Source organism: Dendrobates tinctorius, unplaced genomic scaffold (genome assembly GCF_039654945.1).
Source record: "Dendrobates tinctorius isolate UK_male_01 unplaced genomic scaffold, ASM3965494v1 ptg000089l, whole genome shotgun sequence".
NCBI lineage: Eukaryota > Metazoa > Chordata > Amphibia > Anura > Dendrobatidae > Dendrobates > Dendrobates tinctorius.
In genome coordinates this window covers 19488064-19508940 of record NW_027361757.1, presented here as the reverse complement: position 1 = coordinate 19508940, position 20877 = coordinate 19488064, and the positions used below count along the sequence as shown (strand labels likewise).

The window sequence follows — 20877 nt, the reverse complement described above, 5'->3', positions numbered from 1 at the left end:
TGGGCGGCGCAATGTAAATACGGCCTAATAGGCCGAAAAGCCGGGGACTAAATTTTTGGGGCCTACCCGTGGCGAGCCGCGACAGGGTGCCGGTATGCCACCGTTGAGACTCTGTCAGCGCTTTTCCCAGGGACCAGGACCCGTCCCCATACCTCCAATCCAGTGCTCGCTCCGTCTGCGCTGTCTAGTAGCCTGCAGTTTCATTCCATCTCAGATTCTGAGGTAAAAAAAAGCTCCTGGGCGATGTAGCAGAGCCGGAGAGGTTGTTACAGGGGTATTGCTCAATCGATCCACCCTATGGGCAGGGGGATGGAGAGCTATGGGGCTGATTCAGGGCATCCGAAAGCGCCAGTCAAATCTTCTCCGTGCACTCGCCCTTGTATCAGTGAGGGGTACTGGGACCGTAAAGGAACCATCGCCAGAAGAATCAGCCCCAGTCGTCGCAGGAAAGTGTACGGCGAGGTATACTCCGCATGCTTGCCTGTTGTTGGTTCGGGGGAGAGCGGGCCGTAGAAAGGAACCGTCTCCCCCTTCACTCCGTTAATTAAAAAATAAAAATTTACAGAAAATTCAAAAATAAAATAAAAACGGTGGGGTTTGAAGCCAGACCCATGTGCCTCCTACAGACACTAAGCAAGAACTGGGGAATTCCCAGTCAGTGAGAGGGTGTATACTGTAGGGGAGGAGTTAACTTTTTTCTGTGTTTACTTAGTGTCCTCCTAGTGGCAAGCAGCATAACACCCCACTGTGTGTCCCCCAATGAGGCGTAGGAGAAAGAGCAATTATAGATACACAGTGCCATACATTATGATGACTGCAAAATATTAAGAGGCTAAAAACTTTGATGGGAGTGCTTCTTTAAAGCAAAATTTCTCACCGGCTCCAAGTTAAGAAGTGATCGCTGCTTCAGAGAGGAGGCCCCAGAAATATGAGCCAATGCTGCAGCCAACGCATCCAGGGCTCCCTTCTTCTCAATTAGCTCTTCAGCATAAGGTTTAAAATGCTCAATGACATCAGCTGGAACAGAGTCCAATGACCTGGGGGAAGGTGGGGAGGATAGAAGAGTTACCAAGCTGCGACAAAAGCCAAGTAGTCATCTATCCACTTTTAAAAAAAAAAAAATATATATATATATATATATATATATATATATATATATATATATATATATATATATATATATATATATATATATATATACACACATACATACACACACACACACTGTATATAGTCACATCTGCTATACCAAGAGATCACTCAGCACACCAGTCATCCAGTCATCTCAAAGGTCTGTCAAGCAACCCCCATTTTGCACCTAAATAACACTCCTAGAGATATTATTAATTGACTTGCAGTACACGGTCCATCGATTATGTCAGTCATTTTTGGCCACTGGACAGGAGCTACAAGAGCCATGCTTTACTTCTGGCATTGGAAGTTCCTCTTGATTAGCCTGCCTGGCGTGACATTGTTGCAGACACAAACATGTTATATCACAATGGACTGGATAATCAAAAGAGCTACGGTTGCCGGGACTTTAAAAAAAAAACAAACAAAAAAAAAAAAAAAAACCTAGAGGCAGGGCTGTGTAGTCTGAGTCTTGGAGTCGGAGCCCATTTTGGTGGAGTCGGAGTCATGGAAATTTTGAAGTTGGAATCGGAGGTTTGGCTTACCAACTCCACCGGCCTCGTATGAGGGAGTCGGAATCGTGGAGTCAGTGTCATAGAAATTGAGTCGTCGAAGGTTTGGCTTACCAACTCCACAGCCCTGCCTAGAGGGTCTGAGAAGTCAGACAGGGAGGATAGGACCCTGTGTACATTCCAGCTCCTGTGCACAGAAAGCCAATTAGCAGAAAACTTCAAATGCCGATTAAAAATGTTATGGCTTTTAAGTGGATTTTTTTTTATCAAAAGATATCAGCTTAATGTGTATTACAGCCATATCTTTACTGTAAGTTACAGTCATGCTGACAGGTTCTCTTTGAGAGGCAGTTCTTAGGGCACCCATACAGACTGCATTCAGCAAATCAATTCGCACCAACTCTAAACACTCCTTACATTGTGCACAAACTATTAATAGCAGACATATCAGTGTTGTGATAAGAAAATATATATAATTACTTGATAGCATCAGCACTGGATGACTTGGCGACATTCAATACAGTTGGGGCAGCAACTCTCTTGAAGGTGATTCCCTACAAGAAGACAAATATCGTTATATTACATACTAATGTCAAGAAGACAAATATCGTTATATTTCAGTTTACATACTAATGTCACAGTTCATCAGGGTAAGAGCTGTAGACACTAGATCTCAGTACATTGGTCTTTAAGAGTCCAAATAAATCACAAGTTGAAGCTTACTGAAAGGGTTTAGTATAGTCACCAATTATCTTACTATAAGTCATCATCTGTGCACTGTGTATAAAGAGAAACGATTTACTTTTACATACCGTACTTCTCTCAACATTTTGCAAGTAATATCTGTCTCTGGGTTCATAAAGAGAAATGCAAATTCCTGTGCGTCCTGCTCTGCCAGTACGTCCTGATCGGTGAACATAAGCGTCAGCTTCCTGTGAGGTTGATAGGTAAATTAACAATGGTACAGTTGTCAGTGTTACACAATATAACATTCAAATCATTTCCGAATTCCCCCTTACCTCACTAAACTATAAACTCCAACAACACAAGTAACGCCACTCACCTTTGGTGCAGAGTATAACACAACAAGATCAACTTCGGGAATGTCCAGACCACGGGCAGCAACATTGGTAGCAATTAAAACATTAAAAGATCCATTTCTAAAGCCTTTCATGATGACTTCACGCTCTTTTTGTTGAAGATCCCCATGTAATGCTTTGGCAGACTGAAAAGAAATGATAAAAAAAAATTAAGGCTCTTTGCTTATCTTTATAGTCCACTGTTAGTACATTGCAAATATCAGCCATGCTAACCTGTTTTAATGAGCCGCAATTTGTTGACAACTCATGAGCTTCTAACTTGGAGTCACAGAAGACGATGGTTTTTCCATGGCTTCCACTGTACACCTGAATGATATCACCGAGGACTACTTCTTTCTGGTATCTGCCACACTCGATGGCCAAATGCTGCAAAAAAGAAGTCACACCATCTCAAAATGCAGTAGAGAATGATAACTACCCTGCACAATAATCAAGTAAGGCTACTCTCTAAAAAGCAAAATCAGAAAATAAATGTATTCACCAGCATGGTTCATGTAGCCAATACTGACTGCACTAAATTAAGCTTTTTCTCTTCATTGGGGGACACCGGTAACCATTGGGTGCATGCTGCTGTCACTAGGAGGCTGACACTAAGCAAAAAAAGGAAATAGCACCTCCCCAGTAGTATACACCCACTGACAGGAACCAAGTACCTCAGTTTAATCTTCGTATCTGTAGGAGGCAGACCTGGATCTGATCCCAGATCCGCAGTTTTTTTTTTTTTTTCAGGTATCTTGTTGTGTTTTATTAATCTTTTTCCTTTGTTTCTCAGGATCTTTGTATTCAGGGTAACAGGGTGTAAATTCTTACATTGTTTTCCCACACTCATGCGACAGAGAGAAGTTTGGTGTCACCCACATCGCCCACTCAGACTCGCAGGCAGGACCTTATCCCCTGTCACCTTTACAGGTGTTTCAGGGTGATTTCCGGTGGCCGGTCCTTTGCATATTCCCCTTGGAGGGCTGAGAGGAAGACTGTGGACACCAGCGGTGGCCTCCCCCCTTCTCATAAGGGGTTGATGCAGTCTTCTACACCGTCCGAAGACGGTGCGGGAAGGAGGATCCCTGTTCCCAGCGACCCTCTCCCACCAGAGGTCTCCTGATGCAATCCTCATCAGTGAAGAGAACCATGGACACACCAGCAGGTCTGTACATCTCCCCCCAGCAGCGGCGCATGGCACCTTCCCTTAGCTGGGGACAAGCTGGCTTGTTTCCCGTACAGCCCCGGCCACTGTCAGTCCCACGGCTTCCCCAGCCTATGGGACTCACCAGACTCCTCGCCGCGCATTTGAATTTTGCACCTTTATTATCCCGGTTTCCGCACGTCTTCTCGGCCTCCTCCCGGAAGGGACACACCTCCCCGATGTGTCTTCAGAGAGGCGCCTTCATTCTTGCTGACCGGCTCATTCCCCTGGCTGGACACGCCTCCCCAGCGCCTCAACCATTCTGTTCCCCCCTTTTCCTTTTCTCTGGCCGGTGATTCTCGCCCACGTCCCTCGCTCTGTGCGTGTATTCGGCGGCCATAGCATCATATTCCTGGCCATGTCTGGCTTCCTCCGGCCGCCCATCTCTGCGTTTTTGAATCGCATGCCCTTTTTTCAGCCAATAGAAGGGCTTCTCTTGGCTGCAGACCTGGCCACGCCCCCAGCTTCAGTGCGCGTCTTCCTGACACGCTTTTGCTCCTATCATGGAGCTTCCTCTCCCTGCTGGTACACACCCCCAGCAATGCGGCCAGAGGGGTACTTTAGCTTCCCTCACAGGCCGGCTTTTAGGCACTCCAACCGCAGCATCGCACTTACCTGGGCTCAGCACACCATTCGGCTTTTCAGGCACGCCCACCGCAGTGCGCCGTGCTTGCTGTGGCTCGGCACAGCCGATGCTCTGCTTTTAGCTTGTGCCCCGGCAGATAGGACTACCCATCAGAACCTCTCCATGTCTGCTAACACATGGACACAGGCACCCACATGATCACCGCTGGTCATCCGGATATGGGTAGGATCTATTCTCTCTGTTGCCCTTCCCAGATGATTTATGCCCAACCCTAAAAAGGCTTCTCGTTGCCCCTCTAAGCCGAAACCAGACCCAAGTGCCTCCTATAGACACTAAGCAAGAACTGGAGAAATCTCATCCAGTGAGAGGGTGTATACTGCAGGGGAGGAGTTAACTTTTTTCTGGTTTAGTGTCCTCCTAGTGGCAAGCAGCACAACACCCAATGTCTGTGTCCCCCAATGAGGCGTAGGAGAAAGGCTTCTCGTTGCCCCTCTAAGCCAACTATTTCCAGTATGCATGTGCCCTCTGCAAAAGAAAGTAGTCTTCAGGCCCGCTTTCCCCTTCCTGCGCAGTCCTGCACCACGTCCACCCCACAGGAGCACCAACGCCTGGGATGAGAGCACACCCCTCCCTCCGGAGTGAGCTGTTGCCATGTCACAGTCGGTCTCCAACCTGACAATGTATTAAGAGTCCCTGGTCCTGGATCGTCTTTCAAATCCGTCTGCAGTCACCACGGCACACGTCTCTCACGGTGATTTGCATGCACCTGACCATGACCTTAGCAGGGACAGATCGGGTATGTAGCACAGGAAGCGGGCTCTTTCCATTTCCCCTTTAGGATGCCCTCCTCTCCCCAGGCCCCCTCCTCGGAGGTGACCTTTGGATCGGATGCGGATTCCCAGTCTGAGTCCAATTTGGACCAGATCTCAAAGACACAGGATATGGTCAATAGCCTTATCTTGGCAATTATCCAAACCCTGAATCTCAAGGAGAACGAGGCACCTGCTCAGGAGCACTCAGTTTCCCTCAAGCGAGTAAACCGCCCCTCCCAGACTTTCTCCTATGAAAGGGAATTTGAAGCCATCGTGGCTAAACTCTGGGAACATCCTGAAAAGTGCTTCCTGGGAAAGAAGAATCTAGGCACTCTTTATTCCTTTAGCGCTGACCTCGTTGGTAGATGGGCAGAGTCCCCTAAGGAGGACCCGTTGGTTTTGCGCCTGTCTTCCAGGACAGTCTTGTCCCTGCCATTCGGTGTGTCTCTTAGGAGCACTAAAGATAGGCAGTTTGAGTCTTTGGCCCATCTTTGCCTCAGCCTGGTAGCAAAGTTCATATCTGCTTGGGCAAGAATGCTTCGCCAGGGCATCCTAGAGGCAGCTTCTCTGGATGAGATGGCAGATTTGGCAGACCAGATTGAGCAGGACGGCAAATACCTTTTGACTGCCTCTTTTGATGCGGCCAGTTGCTTCGCTGGGGAGAACAGCGACATCAATGCTGTGTGCCACACCCTCTGGTTGAAGGTGTGCATAACAGTGGGCAGCACGGTGGCTTAGGGTTCGAATCCTGGGTCCTGGGTTCGAATCCCCCCCAAGGACAACATCTGCAAGGAGTTTGTATGTTCTCCCCGTGTTTGCGTGGGTTTCCTCCGGGTACTCCGGTTTCCTCCCACACTCCAAAGACATACTGCTAGGGAATTCAGATTGTGAGCCCCCATTGGGGACAGTGATGAAAATGTGTGCAAAAACTGTAAAGCGCTGCGGAATATGTTAGCGCTATATAAAAATAAAGATTATTATTATAACCGATCCACCCTCAAAAAACACCAGCACCTGGTGTTTCTAGGAATGAGGTTTGACATGGCACAAGCAGTGTATTCTTTCCAATGGTGAAGTTCTTAACCCTCTGACGAGGGTTCCGTACTCTAAGCGACCAGCTTCTCTCTCCCTATGGTACGACATAAGTTCTGGGCAGATAATTACTGCCATGGAGGCATTCCCCTTTGCCCAGTTTCATACCCGTTCCCCTTCAGCTGGCCCTCGTGTCGGCTTGGGACAAGAGGACCACTTCCCTGGACCGGCCCATTCTACCGCCTCTTAAAGGGAGGCAGTCCCTGACCTGCAGAGGCTATTAGCGTCAGTCCTACGAGGGAGGTCCTCCCACCCTCTCTGGTGGCAGGTCATCACTACTGCCGCCAGCCTCCTTGGTTGGGGATCGTTTTTTTCTTCATCAATCAGCGCAGGGTCACTGGAATGCCTAAGTAGCCGCTCTCCCAATCAATCTCCTGGAGATCAGGGCAATTTTTTTCTTGCCCTTCGCCGCTGACCATCCTTCCTAGCAGGCCAGCAGGTCCATATAAAATTGGACGACACCACTGTCGTGGCTTAAAACATCAAGAAGGGACTCGCAACAAACAGGAGATGGCAGAGGTAACATACTGCGACAGGCGGAGTGTCTCGTTCCCGCCATATCAGCGGTACACATTCCTGAGGTGAAAAATTGGGCAGACGATTTTCTGAGTCTTCAGGGTCTCACATTTGGTGAGTGGTCTTTCAATTCCACCATTTTCAATCAAATATGCCAAGGATGGGGCTCACCGGACGTCATCCTCCTGGTGTCTCAGACGAACCACAAGGTTCCTTTATTTGTAGCCAGGTCTCGGGATCCGCTACTCATAGGTTTTGATGCACTAGTGACCCGGTGGTCACATTTTCAGTTGCCTTATCCTTTTCCGCCTCTCCCCTTTATTCCAAGAGTCATGAAAAGGATATAGGCGGAAGGAACGCCTGTAATCCTGGTAGTTCCAGACAGACCAAGAAGGGCCTGGTATGAGGAGCTGGTGAACATGCTCATCAATGCCCTCTGGAGGCTTCCAGACCTTCTCTCGCAGGGCCCCTTCTTCCACCAAAGTTCTTAGACTCTGATTTCAACAGCATGACCGTTGAGGCCGCAGTCCTGAGGGAGACCAAACTTTCCCCATCAGGTTATTCACATCATGATTAGGGCAAGAAAACCAGCATCCTCACGTATCTATCACAGATACTGGAAGGTCTTCTTTCAATGGCGTGTGGACAGGGTGGATAAAAATCAATGTTTTTTTAAAAAAATAAAAAAAAAAAATAAAAAAAAACGAATTTTTTTGATTTAAATCGGATTTTTTTCAATAAACTGCTTTTTGAGGAAAATATTTTACCATCCAAAGGTTCTTCCATCATGAGATAAAGCTGAGTTGTTTAACTCAGTAGAATAAAGGCTGTATATGTGTAACATTCACAATGCCATGCTCTTCCAGAGGTTTCTGTAGGATTAGTGGGCAGTTTCTCTCATATATTATCACAGACGCTCGCTTTACTTACGCAGTTCTCAAAACTGAATTTGACTCCGCAGAGGTCCCAGCCTCTTCTTCACGGCAAAAATGTTACAACATGAACAGAGTTGAGAAAAAGACCTTAATCCTATTCTACAAACCTATGAGTACAGAATCAACCCCTTCAGTGCCAAGTCCAAGAAGTTAGACAATATGTTTCTGATTGTTTGGAGTGGAATAGATCTGCACAACACAAGAAGAATGTGAATCTAAGTGTGAGGAGGAGGAAGGGCAAGCAGACAAGAAAATGAAAGTGAAACTTTGAGCACAATACTGCAGCATAGCCACAGACAGACAAGTCTGGATCTGTTTGTGTGTACGATCTGAGGTTTATTACATTCTTTCCTTATAATGGCAGCAGGCCGTAAAAGAGACCCAGTTTGGGAATATTTTAATGAAGCTCCTTCGCCTATCGGTAAGGCAGGCATGCGTGCAAAATGCAAACGATGCAACAAAGAGATGCAAGGCCTGGTGGCGCGATTGAGGCAACATCATGAGAAGTGCGGTGATGAAGATGACCAAAGAAACACTTCTGAACAGGCAGGATCTTCAGGTTGGTAAACATTTTTATTGAATCCTATTTCTAAAGACTGAACTGTCATGTGTGAGAAAAATTATATTTCTTATTATTACTGCATGTTACTGTTATTTGGTACAGTTATGAAGAAAAACATTCCTTTTGGGGCAGGGGCAGTGATGTGTTGTGTACAATAAGCAGAAATTGTATAAACAATAAAATAACACCATTGACTTTTTTTGTTTAGGGGAATTCATGGATTCTGGAAACTATCCACCTCCAAGATCACCATCATCCTGTTCTACAGTTTGAGAGTTATCCATCCAGGATAGTGCTTCATTAGCAGCAGCAGCATCATCAGACACCCACAGCCACATATCACCATCACCCAAAAGGAAGAAAAAAACCTTTACCTCCTGGAACCACCATAGATAGGTTTGTGATAAGAACAAGCAGATTAGAAAAAGAGTTGATTGATGAAAAAATTGCCCAGTTTATTTATGCAACGAACTCTTCTTTCCGTCTGACTGAGAACCCACATTTCATTAATATGGTTCAGTCACTGAGACCAGGATACAGTCCACCCAGCAGAGCTGATGTTGCAGGGAAACTGCTGGATCAAGTGTATTACAGAGAAATGGAGCAATGTGCAACAACTCTGGAGGGTAAAATTGTTAACCTAAGTATTGATGGGTGGAGTAATGTCCACAATGATCCTATTGTATGTGCTTGTATAACAACAGAAGGTAAAGTCTTCCTTGCACAAACAACTGATACGTCAGGAAATGCACACACAGCAGAATACTTACAAAAAGTGGCAGTAAAAGCTATAACGACATGTGAACAAAAATTCAAATGTCTAGTACGCAGTTTGGTCACTGACAATGCTGCAAACGTATCCAAGATGAGAAGAGATTTAGAAGAGCAGGGAGGGAATACAAAGCTGCTAATAACATATGGTTGCAGTGCTCATTTGCTGCACCTCTTAGCCAAAGACTTAAGTGTTCCAGAAATAAAGGCTAATGTTGTTGAAATTGCTAAATACTTCCGTAATAATCATTTTGCTGCAGCAGCTCTGAAAAGGATGGGTGGAACCAAGCTAACGCTCCCACAAGATGTTAGATGGAACTCTGTGGTGGACTGTTTTGAGCACTATATCAAAAACTGGCCTATTCTGATGACACTTTGTGAAGAAAATCGAGATAAAATAGATTGCACTGTCACGGCCAAAATCCTCAACATTGGGCTTAAGAGAAATGTTGAACATATGCTGAGCTTCCTGAAACCCATCTCTCAAGCTTTAAACAAAATACAGAAAAATAGCTGTTTTATTGCGGATGCTGTTGAAATTTGGAAGGAACTGAGTGAACACTTAAAAACAGAACTACTCATGGACAGAATTAAATTACAAGCAGTAAACAAACGAATGGGACAAGCACTGACTCCAGCTCATTTTTTGGCAAATATTGTCAATATCCAATATCAGGGTCAAAACCTAAGTGCTGAGGAAGAGGAGTTAGCTATGACATGGGTATCCAGCAATCATCCATCTTTAATGCCAACTATAATAAACTTCAGAGCTAAGGGGGAACCATTCAAGAAATATATATTTGCTGAAGATATTTTAAGGAAGGTCACACCAGTAAACTGGTGGAAGTCACTTAAGCGCTTGGATTTAGAGACTGTTCAAGTAATGATTTCACTTTTAACAGCAGTAGCTTCTTCTGCAGGCGCTGAAAGAATATTCTCTTCCTTTGGACTCATTCATTCTAAATTGAGAAATCGGTTGGGACCCAATAAAGCAGGAAAGCTTGTTTTTCTTTTCCAGATTATGAATAGGAACAAAGAAGAAGATGATGATGAAGATGACGACAAGTGAGCTACAGAGGACAGCAGGGACAGTAGTATTTAAGTTTTTCATGTGTCGGCTGGGCTGACAGTCTAAGTTTCTTAAAATATATATATATATATATATTATATTTTTTTTTTTTTTTGTTTAGCCAAATTAGTTAACAAACATGGATGTTTGTTTAAGCAAATAACTTATGCTGTAATGTTATTGTTTCAGTTGAATAAATCTATTTAAATTGTTATTAAGGTCAGGATTATTTTTCTCCTTCCTAAGTACAACAGAACAGTGGTGTCCAAATATGAATGATTAACCCATTAAACTGGGGAGAAAAAATAGGTATTAGACCTACCGGTAATGATGTTTCCAGGAGTCCATCCTGACAGCACCATGGAGGACGTCCTCCTCCTCCTTACAGGGACAGGAAGCACACGAGAGGTTAAAGGTCACGTCCCACCCCCTCTCCCTCAGTGATTTAACAAGTACCGCAAGGTGGATGATGCTAGTAACAGTTTAATGAAATCATATTACAGCATATGACATATCAAAATACAACATAGCATAACAGGGAGGGAAATACCCGTGCTGTCAGGATGGACTCCTGGAAACATCATTACCGGTAGGTCTAATACCTATTTTCCAGGACGTCCACCTGACAGCACCATGGAGAGTACCAAAGCACCTCCTCAGGGTGGGATTACCGCCTGGAGAACTTTTCTCCCGAATGCGGTCTGCTGACCAGCCAACACGTCAAGCTTGTAGTGCTTGCAGAATGTATTCAGATTGGCCCAGGTTGCTGCTCTACAGATTTGGTCAACCGAGGCCCCCGCCCGTTCAGCCCATGAGGCTGATACCGCCCTCGTAGAGTGGGCTTTTATGGACCCTGGCGGGCTAACGCCTTCGGCTTGGTAGGCGTCAGAGATTACTGAGGTAATCCAGCGCGCGATAGACGCCTTAGAGGCTTTCTTCCCCTTATTTTTACCCCCAAAAAGGATGAACAAGTTTGGGTCAATGCGCCAGCTATCGGTGGCTTCTAGATAGTCTAGCACCGCGCGCCTCACATCCAGCGAGTGAAGACGCTGTTCTTTTTTATTACGGGGATTGTCGCAGAACGATGGTAACACTACCTCCTGGTTTAGATTCTTTGAGGAGACTACCTTCGGGTAAATGCCGGGTCTAACCTTAGGATTATACTATCCCCTCATATCTGTAGATATGGGTCCTTAGTGGACAGGGCCTGGATCTCCCCTATCCTTTTGGCCGTGGTAATGGCTACTAGGAAGGCCGTTTTACGGGTGAGGGCAGAGATGTTATTTTCTCCCATAGGGCATAGTGGTCTGTACAGAGGGACCTGAGTACCAGACCCAGATCCCACGGCGGGGTGAGCTGCCTAATCGTGGGGCGCAGGCGCTGCGTGGCCTTTATAAATCTTATTACCCAGGGATGAGCCGCTAGCTGGTAATCGAAGAAGGCGCATAAGGCTGAAATATGGACCTTTAGCGTGCTAGGCTTAAGGCCTTTATTAAAACCTGCCTGCAAAAAACTTAGTATGCTAGGGAGGTCAGGGGTGCCTGCCACGAGATCGGACCTGCCACCCTCCAGACAGAATCTTTTCCATATCTTTCTATAGATTGCGGATGTCACCGGTTTCCTACTGGCCAGTAGGGTGGATATGACCTGGTCCGACAATCCCTTTGTCTTCAGGATGTCCCTCTCAGGATCCAAGCCGATAGATGAAGTCTTGCTGGGTTTGGATGGTAGATCGGGCCCTGGTGGATGATGTCCTTCCACAGGGGTAGCTCGACTGGATTTCCGACTGCCATGGCTCCTAGAAGGGGAAACCAGCTTCTCTTTGGCCAGTATGGAGCGATCAACATCACTCGTGCGTGGTCCTCGCGTATTTTCCTGAGCACTGTCGGTATGAGGGCCAGTGGCGGGAATGCGTAGGAGAGGGATTCTCCCCAGGTCTGACTCAGGGCATCCACACCTTCTGGGTGGTCCATCGGATTCAGGGAATAGAATCTGGGGACTTTCGAATTCTTTCGGCTTGCAAAGAGATCTATACTGGGGGTCCCCCAACGCTGACAGAGATGGTTGAAGATCTCTTCGTTCAGTTCCCATTCTGTCGGGAGGATCCGTTGTCTGCTCAAGTAGTCTGCTACTTCGTTCTGGGAACCCTCTAGGTGTACTGCAGTCACTGATCGGACTGTTCTTTCTGCCCAAGCGAATATTTTTCCCGCTAGGTCCTGTAGTGGTTGATGTCTGGGTCCTCCCTGGTGCTTCAGGAATGCCACTGTCGTCATATTGTCGGATAGTATACGGACATGACGATTCTCTAGTATCGACTGGTTCCGCCGTAGCGCTTCCCAGACCGCGTAGAGTTCTCTGAAATTGGAGGATCTGGTCTTGATGTCTACTGGCCATCTCCCCTGGAAGATTTTCCCTTCTATGTGGGCTCCCCAACCCCACACACTGGCGTCCGTGGTGACTACCACGTATGGAGAGGCTGTCCAAAATACGCCCACCTGAAGGTTTCTGGACCGTGTGCACCACCGAAGGGACTCTCTTACTCGTTCTGGCAGCCTTAGAGGTCTGTCTAGCGACGCCTGACTTCTCTGTCCCACCTCGCAAGGATCTCTTTCTGCAGTGATCTTGAGTGGAATTGGGCCCATCGGACGCACTGGATGCAGGCCGTCATGAGGCCCAGGACCTCCATTGCCTCTCTTATGGAGCACTGACGTCTCAACAGGTCTCTGGTTCTGGTCTGAATAGTCCTCTGCTTCTGTTCGGGTAGCCAGGATATTCTGTCGGTTGAGTCTAGGAGGACCCCAAGAAATATTTTCCTGGTTTCTGGTCTGATGTTCGACTTCTCCCAATTGATCACCCATCCAATGAACTCCATTACCGCAGTTGCTCGGTTTCTGTCGCGAACGAGCGCTTCCCTGGATCTTGCCACCAGTAGGAAGTCGTCTAAATAGGGTATGATCACAATACCCTGATCTCTCAGGTAGGCCACTACTTCTCCCACCAGCTTTGTAAAGATTCTGGGAGCTGAGGCCAACCCGAATGGAAGACACTGGAACTGGAAGTGGCAGGTCCGGGCTGGTAAACTGACCGCAAACCTTAGCAGTCTCTGGGATGAGGGATGGATAGGGACCTGGTAGTAGGCCTTCTTTAGGTCTAGGGTGCACATGACGGCGTCCCGATCTATCAGGAGGGTTGCGGATCGGACCGATTCCATCCGGAATCTCTTGTACTTGACCCAGGCATTTAGTGGTTTCAGGTTTATGATGGTACGGGCCTCGCCAGACGGTTTTGTGATCGAGAACAGGGACGAATAGTGCCCTTTCCCTCTTTCTGACGGGGGAACTGGTACTATGACCTTTGATTTTACCATGTCCTGTAGATCCGTCCACATTGCGGAGTCCTCCAGGACGACAGTGGGGGTAATTTATCTTTCGGGGGGAGGTGAATAAAGCTCTATATTGTAGCCCTCCGCGATGGTTCTGAGGACCCACTGATTGTGGGTGACTCGGGACCAGTTTGTTGCGAAGTGGCGAAGTCTCCCCCCAATACCTATGGCGTCATTGCCTCCTCGATCTAGAGGTTGATGTGAATAGAGGACCTCTGTCCCTTCCGGTCTGGCTGAAGGAGCCCTTATAGGAGCCTCTACTGGACCTTGCCCGACCCCTGAACTCGGTCTGCCTCGTAGAAAAGGAGCCTCTCCGAAAGGACTGGGGTCGTCTGGGTTTTTCCTCCGGGAATCCCTTCTTTTTATCAGACACCAGCTCTAGAATGTTATCTAGGGCTGGCCCGAATACCCTCAGGCCCGAGAAGGGGATGGCGCATAGCTTAGTTTTTGAAGCGTTGTCCCCCGACCAGGATTTGAGCCAGACTGCTCTTCGGGCTGCGTTGGAGAGGGAGCTGTTTCTGGCTGCAAATCTTACCGATTCGGCTGACGCATCTGATAGGAATGCCGTAGCCGATTTCATGAGCGGAAGGGATGCTAGGATGTCTGATCTAGGGGTCTTGTTGGTTAGGTGCTCTTCCAACAGCCCCATCCACAAAAACATAGACCTGGCCACCGAGGTGGCTGCTATGTTGGCCCTAATGAGAGCCGCCGACGTCTCCCACGCTCTTTTTAATAAGACGTCTGCCTTCCTATCCATCGGGTCTCGAAGACCTGATGAGTCCTCGAATGGGATAGCCGTCTTTTTGGTAACTTTAGCGACTGGGACATCTATTTTAGGAATTTCCTCCCATGCCCGGGTTTCCTCAGGATCAAAAGGCAGTCTGCTTCTAAAGTCTCGGGAGAGTGTCAGTCGACGCTCTGCCTCCTTCCACTCCTCCTGGACCATCGTTTTGATGTGTTCACTTACAGGGAACACTACCTGTCTCCGGGCCACCAGTCCTCCAAACATTAAGTCCTGTCTGGACTGTGGTTTAGGGACCTCACTATCTGCATAGTATTTCTGACTGCTTGGACCAACTCGTCCGTGTACTCCAGTCTGAATAGGTATTTCCTGCTCTGATCTTGTCTATCCCCCCGGATCTCGCCTTCTTCCTGATCCGAATCCCGGAATTCGGACTTCTCACTCCACCTTGGACGTTTGCGACTCGGCCCTGGGCTGGGGGACTGACGCCGTGCGAGGCTGGATGTAGAGGCCCGAACTTCCTCCCTTATCAGCGATCTCATCTCGGCTAGGAGGGATGGCTGTTCCTCGCCTACGACCCTTGAGGTACAGGGTCCGCATAGGGTCTTGTTATATGCGTCTGGCAGCTTTACCCTGCATACTGGGCATCTGACCGATTTGGAGGTGGCCTTTGCCGGGTCCTTCGCCCCCAAGGGGGATTCTGTCGGGGCTCCCTTCTCCTAATACAGAAGGGGCACCTACTCAGATCTGGGTTGGGGTAATGGGTGGGAGAGGGTGGTCTGCGATATGCGCACTTACCCCTCCGCCTGCTGGAGCGACCCCTTCCATCCTGGCGCGGTCCGCAGGGAGCTATGGACCTCCGAAGCGTGCTCCCTGGATCTCCAGAAGCGCGCTCTGTGCCTTAGGAGTGCGCGCTGTGGACCCCAGAGGCGAGCGCTGTGTGGCTTTAGTGGCGAGCGCTGTGTGGCTTCTGTAGCGAGCGCTCTGTGGCTTCAGAAGCGCGCGCGGGATTCAAAGGCCGGCGTCTGACGTCACCGGATGTGACGCGCGGCCTCTCGCGCTAGGCCGCCTCCTCCACTTCCTGCTCTGCGCGCGGCTATGGCGGCCTCCTCCGGCCTGCCGCCGTGGGGAGCCAACCCCCATCCGTCTGCGGCGGACTGCCACTCCGGCCTCTTTGCCTGCTATGGCGGACTGCGGAGGCCTCATTCCTGCCTCCCAGCGCCGCTGCGCCAGTCGTCCGTCGGTGCCCGCCCAGCCAGTCGCCTGCGGGGAGCCGACCATCACCTGCCGTGGCGGTGAGTTTTTGGAGCCGAGAGCCTCCCATGGGGAGGAACGGCTCCCTCCAGGAGCGTCGTCCTGCTCCTGGCCTTTGGGGCAGAGGGACTCCCCACTGGAGAGTTTCGGCCCCGGGACCTCTTGACAGGGGAAGGCTTGGACTAGCCGTACGATCCCCTGAGCCCCTCCGGTAAGCTTCTCGTGTGTCCCTCCATGCAGGGACAGGAAAAACACTGAGGGAGAGGGGGTGGGACGTGACCTTTAACCTCTCGTGTGCTTCCTGTCCCTGTAAGGAGGAGGAGGACGTCCTCCATGGTGCTGTCAGGTGGACGTCCTGGAAAAGTAATATAAAAAGTGATTCTAAAAATCTTCATCTACTTGCATGTTAAAGTAGCAAGAACTAGTTTAGGTAGAAACTTTGATTTAAATCACTGATTTAAATCAAGCCTTACTGACTAGTGATTTAAATCGTGATTTAAATCAGTTAGATTTAAATCAAATCCACCCTGCGTGTGGACAATAATTTGGTCAGTACCCTTAAGGATCAGGTTTCCGCTCTGTCAATCCTTTCTCAACGAGATTTGGCTTCTCGTTCCCAGGTGAAGACCTTTCTTCAGGGAGTCGCCTACCTGGCACCTCCCTTATCGTTCTCCAATGGCTCTATAGGATCCTAGTCTTGTCCTTGGTGCACTCCAGCCCGCTTCCTGGGAGCCCATTCAAGATTTTTCATCTTCTCTCCGGTCATAAAAGCAGCCTTCTTAGTTGCCATGACGTCCATCAGAAGAGTTTCTGAGTTAGCGGCTTTGTTCTGCCGTTCTTCGTTCCCGATTCTCCATCGGGACAAGGTAGCTCTCGGGCCGTTCCTTCCTTTCTACATAAGATGATCTCTTCAATTTACACTAATGAAGAAATTGTCCTTCCTTCTCTATGTCCCTCTCCAGTTCATCCCCTGGTGAATTACCTCCACTAGTTAGATCTGGTCAGAGCTATCAGAGTATATCCCTCAAGGACTGCTTCCTTTCGCCTTTCTGATACCCTATTTTACATCTCTGAAAGTCGTCGTAAGGGACTCCCAGCCTCTAGGTCCACTATTGCCCGTTTGGTGTCGTTCGGCAATATCGGAGGCTTACTTCATTTAGGACTAATAGCTTACTCCGAGTGTAAAGGATCACTCCACCCAGGCGGTGGCAGCTGCCTGGGCAGTTCGTCACCAGCCTTCGGCTTAACAGATTGTAAAGCTACGACCTGGTCGTCATTGCACTTTCGCGACATTTTATAAGTTTCACACCCATGTCTCATCTGATGCAGGCCTAGGAAGGAAGGTGTTTCAGGTGGCGGATACGCACCGGCCAGCCTAGGTCTGTTTCTTTGCATTGTTTTCTGTTTCCCACGCTTTGGGACATCCCATGGTTACCTGTGTCCCCCACTGAAGTGATAAAGTAAGAAGGATTTTTGGTACTCACTGTAAAATCTCTTTCTTGGATCCTTCATTGGGAGACAGCACCCTCCTTAACTGTTTGTACCGTTTTTGGGCCTACATGCCTTTTGTTGCTGGGTTGGTACATATGTTGAGTTTTTGGTTGCTTCTCCTACTGCATTAACATTAACTGGGGAACTTGGTTCCTGTCAGTGGGTGTATACTACTGGGGAGGTATCCATTTCTTTTTTTTGCCCAGTGTCAGCTTCCTAGCGATAGCAGCATACACCCCATGGTTACCTGTGCAGCCCTCATTGGAGGACAAGAAAGATTTTACAGCGAGTACCAAAAATCCTTCTTTTCACCAGTTTAGAGCGATGCCTCGGTGCTTTTCTGATCTGTGCATGTGTTTAAATGGGGGGGAAGGGGGGGGGGGGGTGTCAGGACACAATACAAGTTTCTGCAACTGCTCCTGCACAGATTAACTTAACGTCTGCGGGGGTATTTAATCAGTTTGAATATAAACAGCAACAGAGAAGCTAATGGGAGGTAAAACCACAGGGTTAAAAAAAAAAATTAATTCCTGCATTGGAACAGAGGACAAGAGGAACTCAGTAAAAGGTCCTAAGACTAGGTAAGTTAGGAGGAAAAACAATGTCGGGAAACTTATTTTCCAATGAACTCAAGAAAAGGATTTGGGGGAAAGAAAGAAGGAGCACAAAAACATGGATCATCAGAAGTGTTCCCCCGCGGGAGGAATCATAATATGGCACAAACAATGATCTCTCTTAAGCATGCAGAACCTTGCGAGGTGGTAAGAGAAGGCCAGGACGTGGTCCTTCACTCAGTGCACCACCCAAGATGCCCCTCACAGCAATGGTGGAATGAACTAAGATGCATAGATAGCCACTGTATTTTTCTTACAAGTTACTGTAGTACTTCATTCAACAAGCAGAATGAGGCTTAAGACAAATCTAAATTACCACTTGTTGGGACAGACAGATCAGAAGAGCTATGACCAAATGTATAGACAAGCGTTTCCAATGATGGTTAAGCCCCAGATCACTAGAATATTACTGATCGTGCCGCGACTTCCAGGGGAGATGAAAGCAAGGCCTTAAATCCACTAACTACGCGTGAAAGAAGAAAGGATAAAAGCGGGACCAGAAAACCACAGAATGGTTGGGCCGACTCATTCTGAGAAACCACATCAGATCTCACAACTTTGCTTTAACCCCTTCCTGCAAATTGACATTCCGGAACGTCCTGAAGATTATGCGGGCACATAGGCTGTGCCCGAAAGATCGCCACCGAGAGCTCGGCTATATGCCCATATTGCCCCTTGCTGTTTAACCCATTAAATGCCACTATAGCGATCACACCATTTCGGTTAGGAGAGGGAGGGGGCTTTATCAGTGTAACACTGACAGGTATAATCCATTATACCAGAGATCACAGTAATAAGTTAATTGTAACTCGGGTCATGTGACCCTGATGACATCACACGTCTTTCTGCACCTATGTTGCTGCCTACTTATGATTGGCATTAACTGATTAGGTACTAAACATTGATTTCTAATATCTTTGCAAAGTTTAGGCGAAATTTAACATTCTGCTCTGCAGCTGCCATTAAATAGTGTGTTTAGCTCAAAATAGAAAATGTGATGAGTGGTCCTAGTTAATGGTGTCTGGTCTGCAAACCATGTCCTATGAGGAACGGCTAAAGGATTTGGGAATGTTTAGTTTGCAAAAAAAGAAGACAGGAGACTTAATAGCTGTCTACAAATAGCTCAAGTGCTGTCACATTGTAGAAGGATCATCTTTATTCTCCTTTGCACAAGGAAAGACTAGAAGCAATGGGATGAAACTGAAAGGGAGGAGACAGATAAGATATTAGAAAAAAATTTTTTTGATAGGGTGATCAATGAGTGGAACAGGCTGCCACGAGAGGTGGCGAGTTCTCCTTCAATGGAAGTCTTCAAACAGAGGCTTGGCAGACATCTGTCTGGGATGATTTAGTGAATCCTGCTTTGAGCAGGGGGTTGGACCAGATGGCTCAGGAGGTGTCTCTTCCAACTCTACGATTCCATGATTAAATGGACTTCAATTTTCAAATGGTTGAGAGAAGGAAGAGATGGGAGGAGAAATACATAGAAAACCTTGACAGCTAAAGTGGAGGTTCTGGATCAAGACTCTTAACCCAGCCTATTTTGTCCTTAATGACCAGGCCAATTTTTTCCAATTATGACCGGTGTCCCTTTATGAGGTAATAACTCAGGAACGCTTCAACGCATCCTCGCGATTCCGAGACTTTTTTTCATGACATATTGGGCTTCATGTTAGTGGTAAATTTAGGTCGATAATTTTTGCGTTTATGAAAAAAATAGGTATTAGACCTACCGGTAATGATGTTTCCAGGAGTCCATCCTGACAGCACTATGGAGGACGTCCTCCTCCTCCTTACAGGGACAGGAAAGCACACGAGAGGTTAAAAGGCCATGTCCCACCCCCCTTTCCCTCAGTGATTTGACAAGTACCACAAGGTGGATGATGCTAGTAACGGTTTAATGAAACAATCATATTACAGCATATGACATAACATAATACAACATAGTATAACATAACAGGGAGGGAACTACCCGTGCTGTCAGGATGGACTCCTGGAAACATCATTACCGGTAGGTCTAATACCTATTTTCCAGGACGTCCACCTGACAGCACTATGGAGAGTACCAAAGCACCTCCTCAGGGTGGGATTACTGCTTGGAGAACTTTTCTCCCAAATGCGGTTTGTTGGCCAGCTAACACATCTAGTTTGTAGTGTTTGCAGAATGTATTAAGACTAGCCCAGGTTGCCGCTCGACAAATTTGATCAACTGACGCCCCCGCCCGCTCGGCCCATGAGGCCGATACCGCCCTTGTAGAGTGGGCTTTTAAGGAATCAGGCGGGCTGGCGCCTTCAGCCTGGTAGGCGTCCGAGATTACTGAGGTAATCCAACGCGCTATGGACGCCTTAGAGGCCTTCTTCCCTTTATTCCTACCTCCAAAGAGAACGAACAGGTTCGGGTCGACACGCCAACTATTGGTGGCCTCTAGGTATTCTATAACTGCGCGCCTCACGTCTAGCGAGTGGAGCCGCCGCTCCTTCTCATTTCGGGGATTATCGCAGAAAGAGGGTAACACTACCTCCTGGTTCAGATTTCTTGTAGAGGCTACCTTCGGGGTAAATGCCGGGTCTAACCTTAGGATTATACTATCCTCTCTTATCTGGAGGTATGGATCCTTAGTGGATAGGGCCTGGATCTCCCCTATTCTTTTGGCCGTGGTAATGGCTACTAGAAAGGCCGTTTTACGAGTGAGAGCAGGGATGGCTATCTTCTCACTAAGGGCGAAAGTGTCCGAGCAGAGGAACCGAAGTACCAGGCCCAGGTCCCATGGCGGGGTGAGCTGCCTAATCGTGGGGCGCAGGCGCTGTGTGGCTTTTATAAACCTTATCACCCAGGGATGTGCAGCTAACTGATAATCGAAGAAGGCGCTCAAAGCTGAAACCTGGACTTTTAGAGTGCTGGGCTTGAGGCCTTTATTAAAACCTGCCTGCAGGAACCCTAGTATGTTAGGGAGATCAGGGGTACCTGCCACGAGCTCGGACCTGCCACCCTCCAGACAGAATCTCTTCCATATCTTCCGATAAATTGCCGACGTCACCGGCTTCCTGCTGGCCTGTAGGGTGGATATGACCTTCTCCGACAATCCTTTTGCCTTCAGGATGTCCCTCTCAGGATCCAAGCCGAT

General features: G+C 47.8%; 1 protein-coding gene across 1 annotated transcript in view; it reads right to left on the bottom strand.

Moving 5' to 3' along the window:
• The window catches only part of DDX21 (DExD-box helicase 21), a 63520-nt gene that overhangs the window by 16478 nt on the left and 26165 nt on the right, over nt 1–20877 (bottom strand). Inside the window, exons 10-14 of the mRNA XM_073585882.1 lie at nt 2957–3109; nt 2707–2868; nt 2456–2575; nt 2124–2197; nt 878–1037 (exon numbers count right to left, since the gene is read on the bottom strand). Of these exons, the coding sequence (XP_073441983.1) occupies nt 878–1037; nt 2124–2197; nt 2456–2575; nt 2707–2868; nt 2957–3109 (669 nt within the window). The remainder of the gene's footprint in view (nt 1–877; nt 1038–2123; nt 2198–2455; nt 2576–2706; nt 2869–2956; nt 3110–20877) is intronic.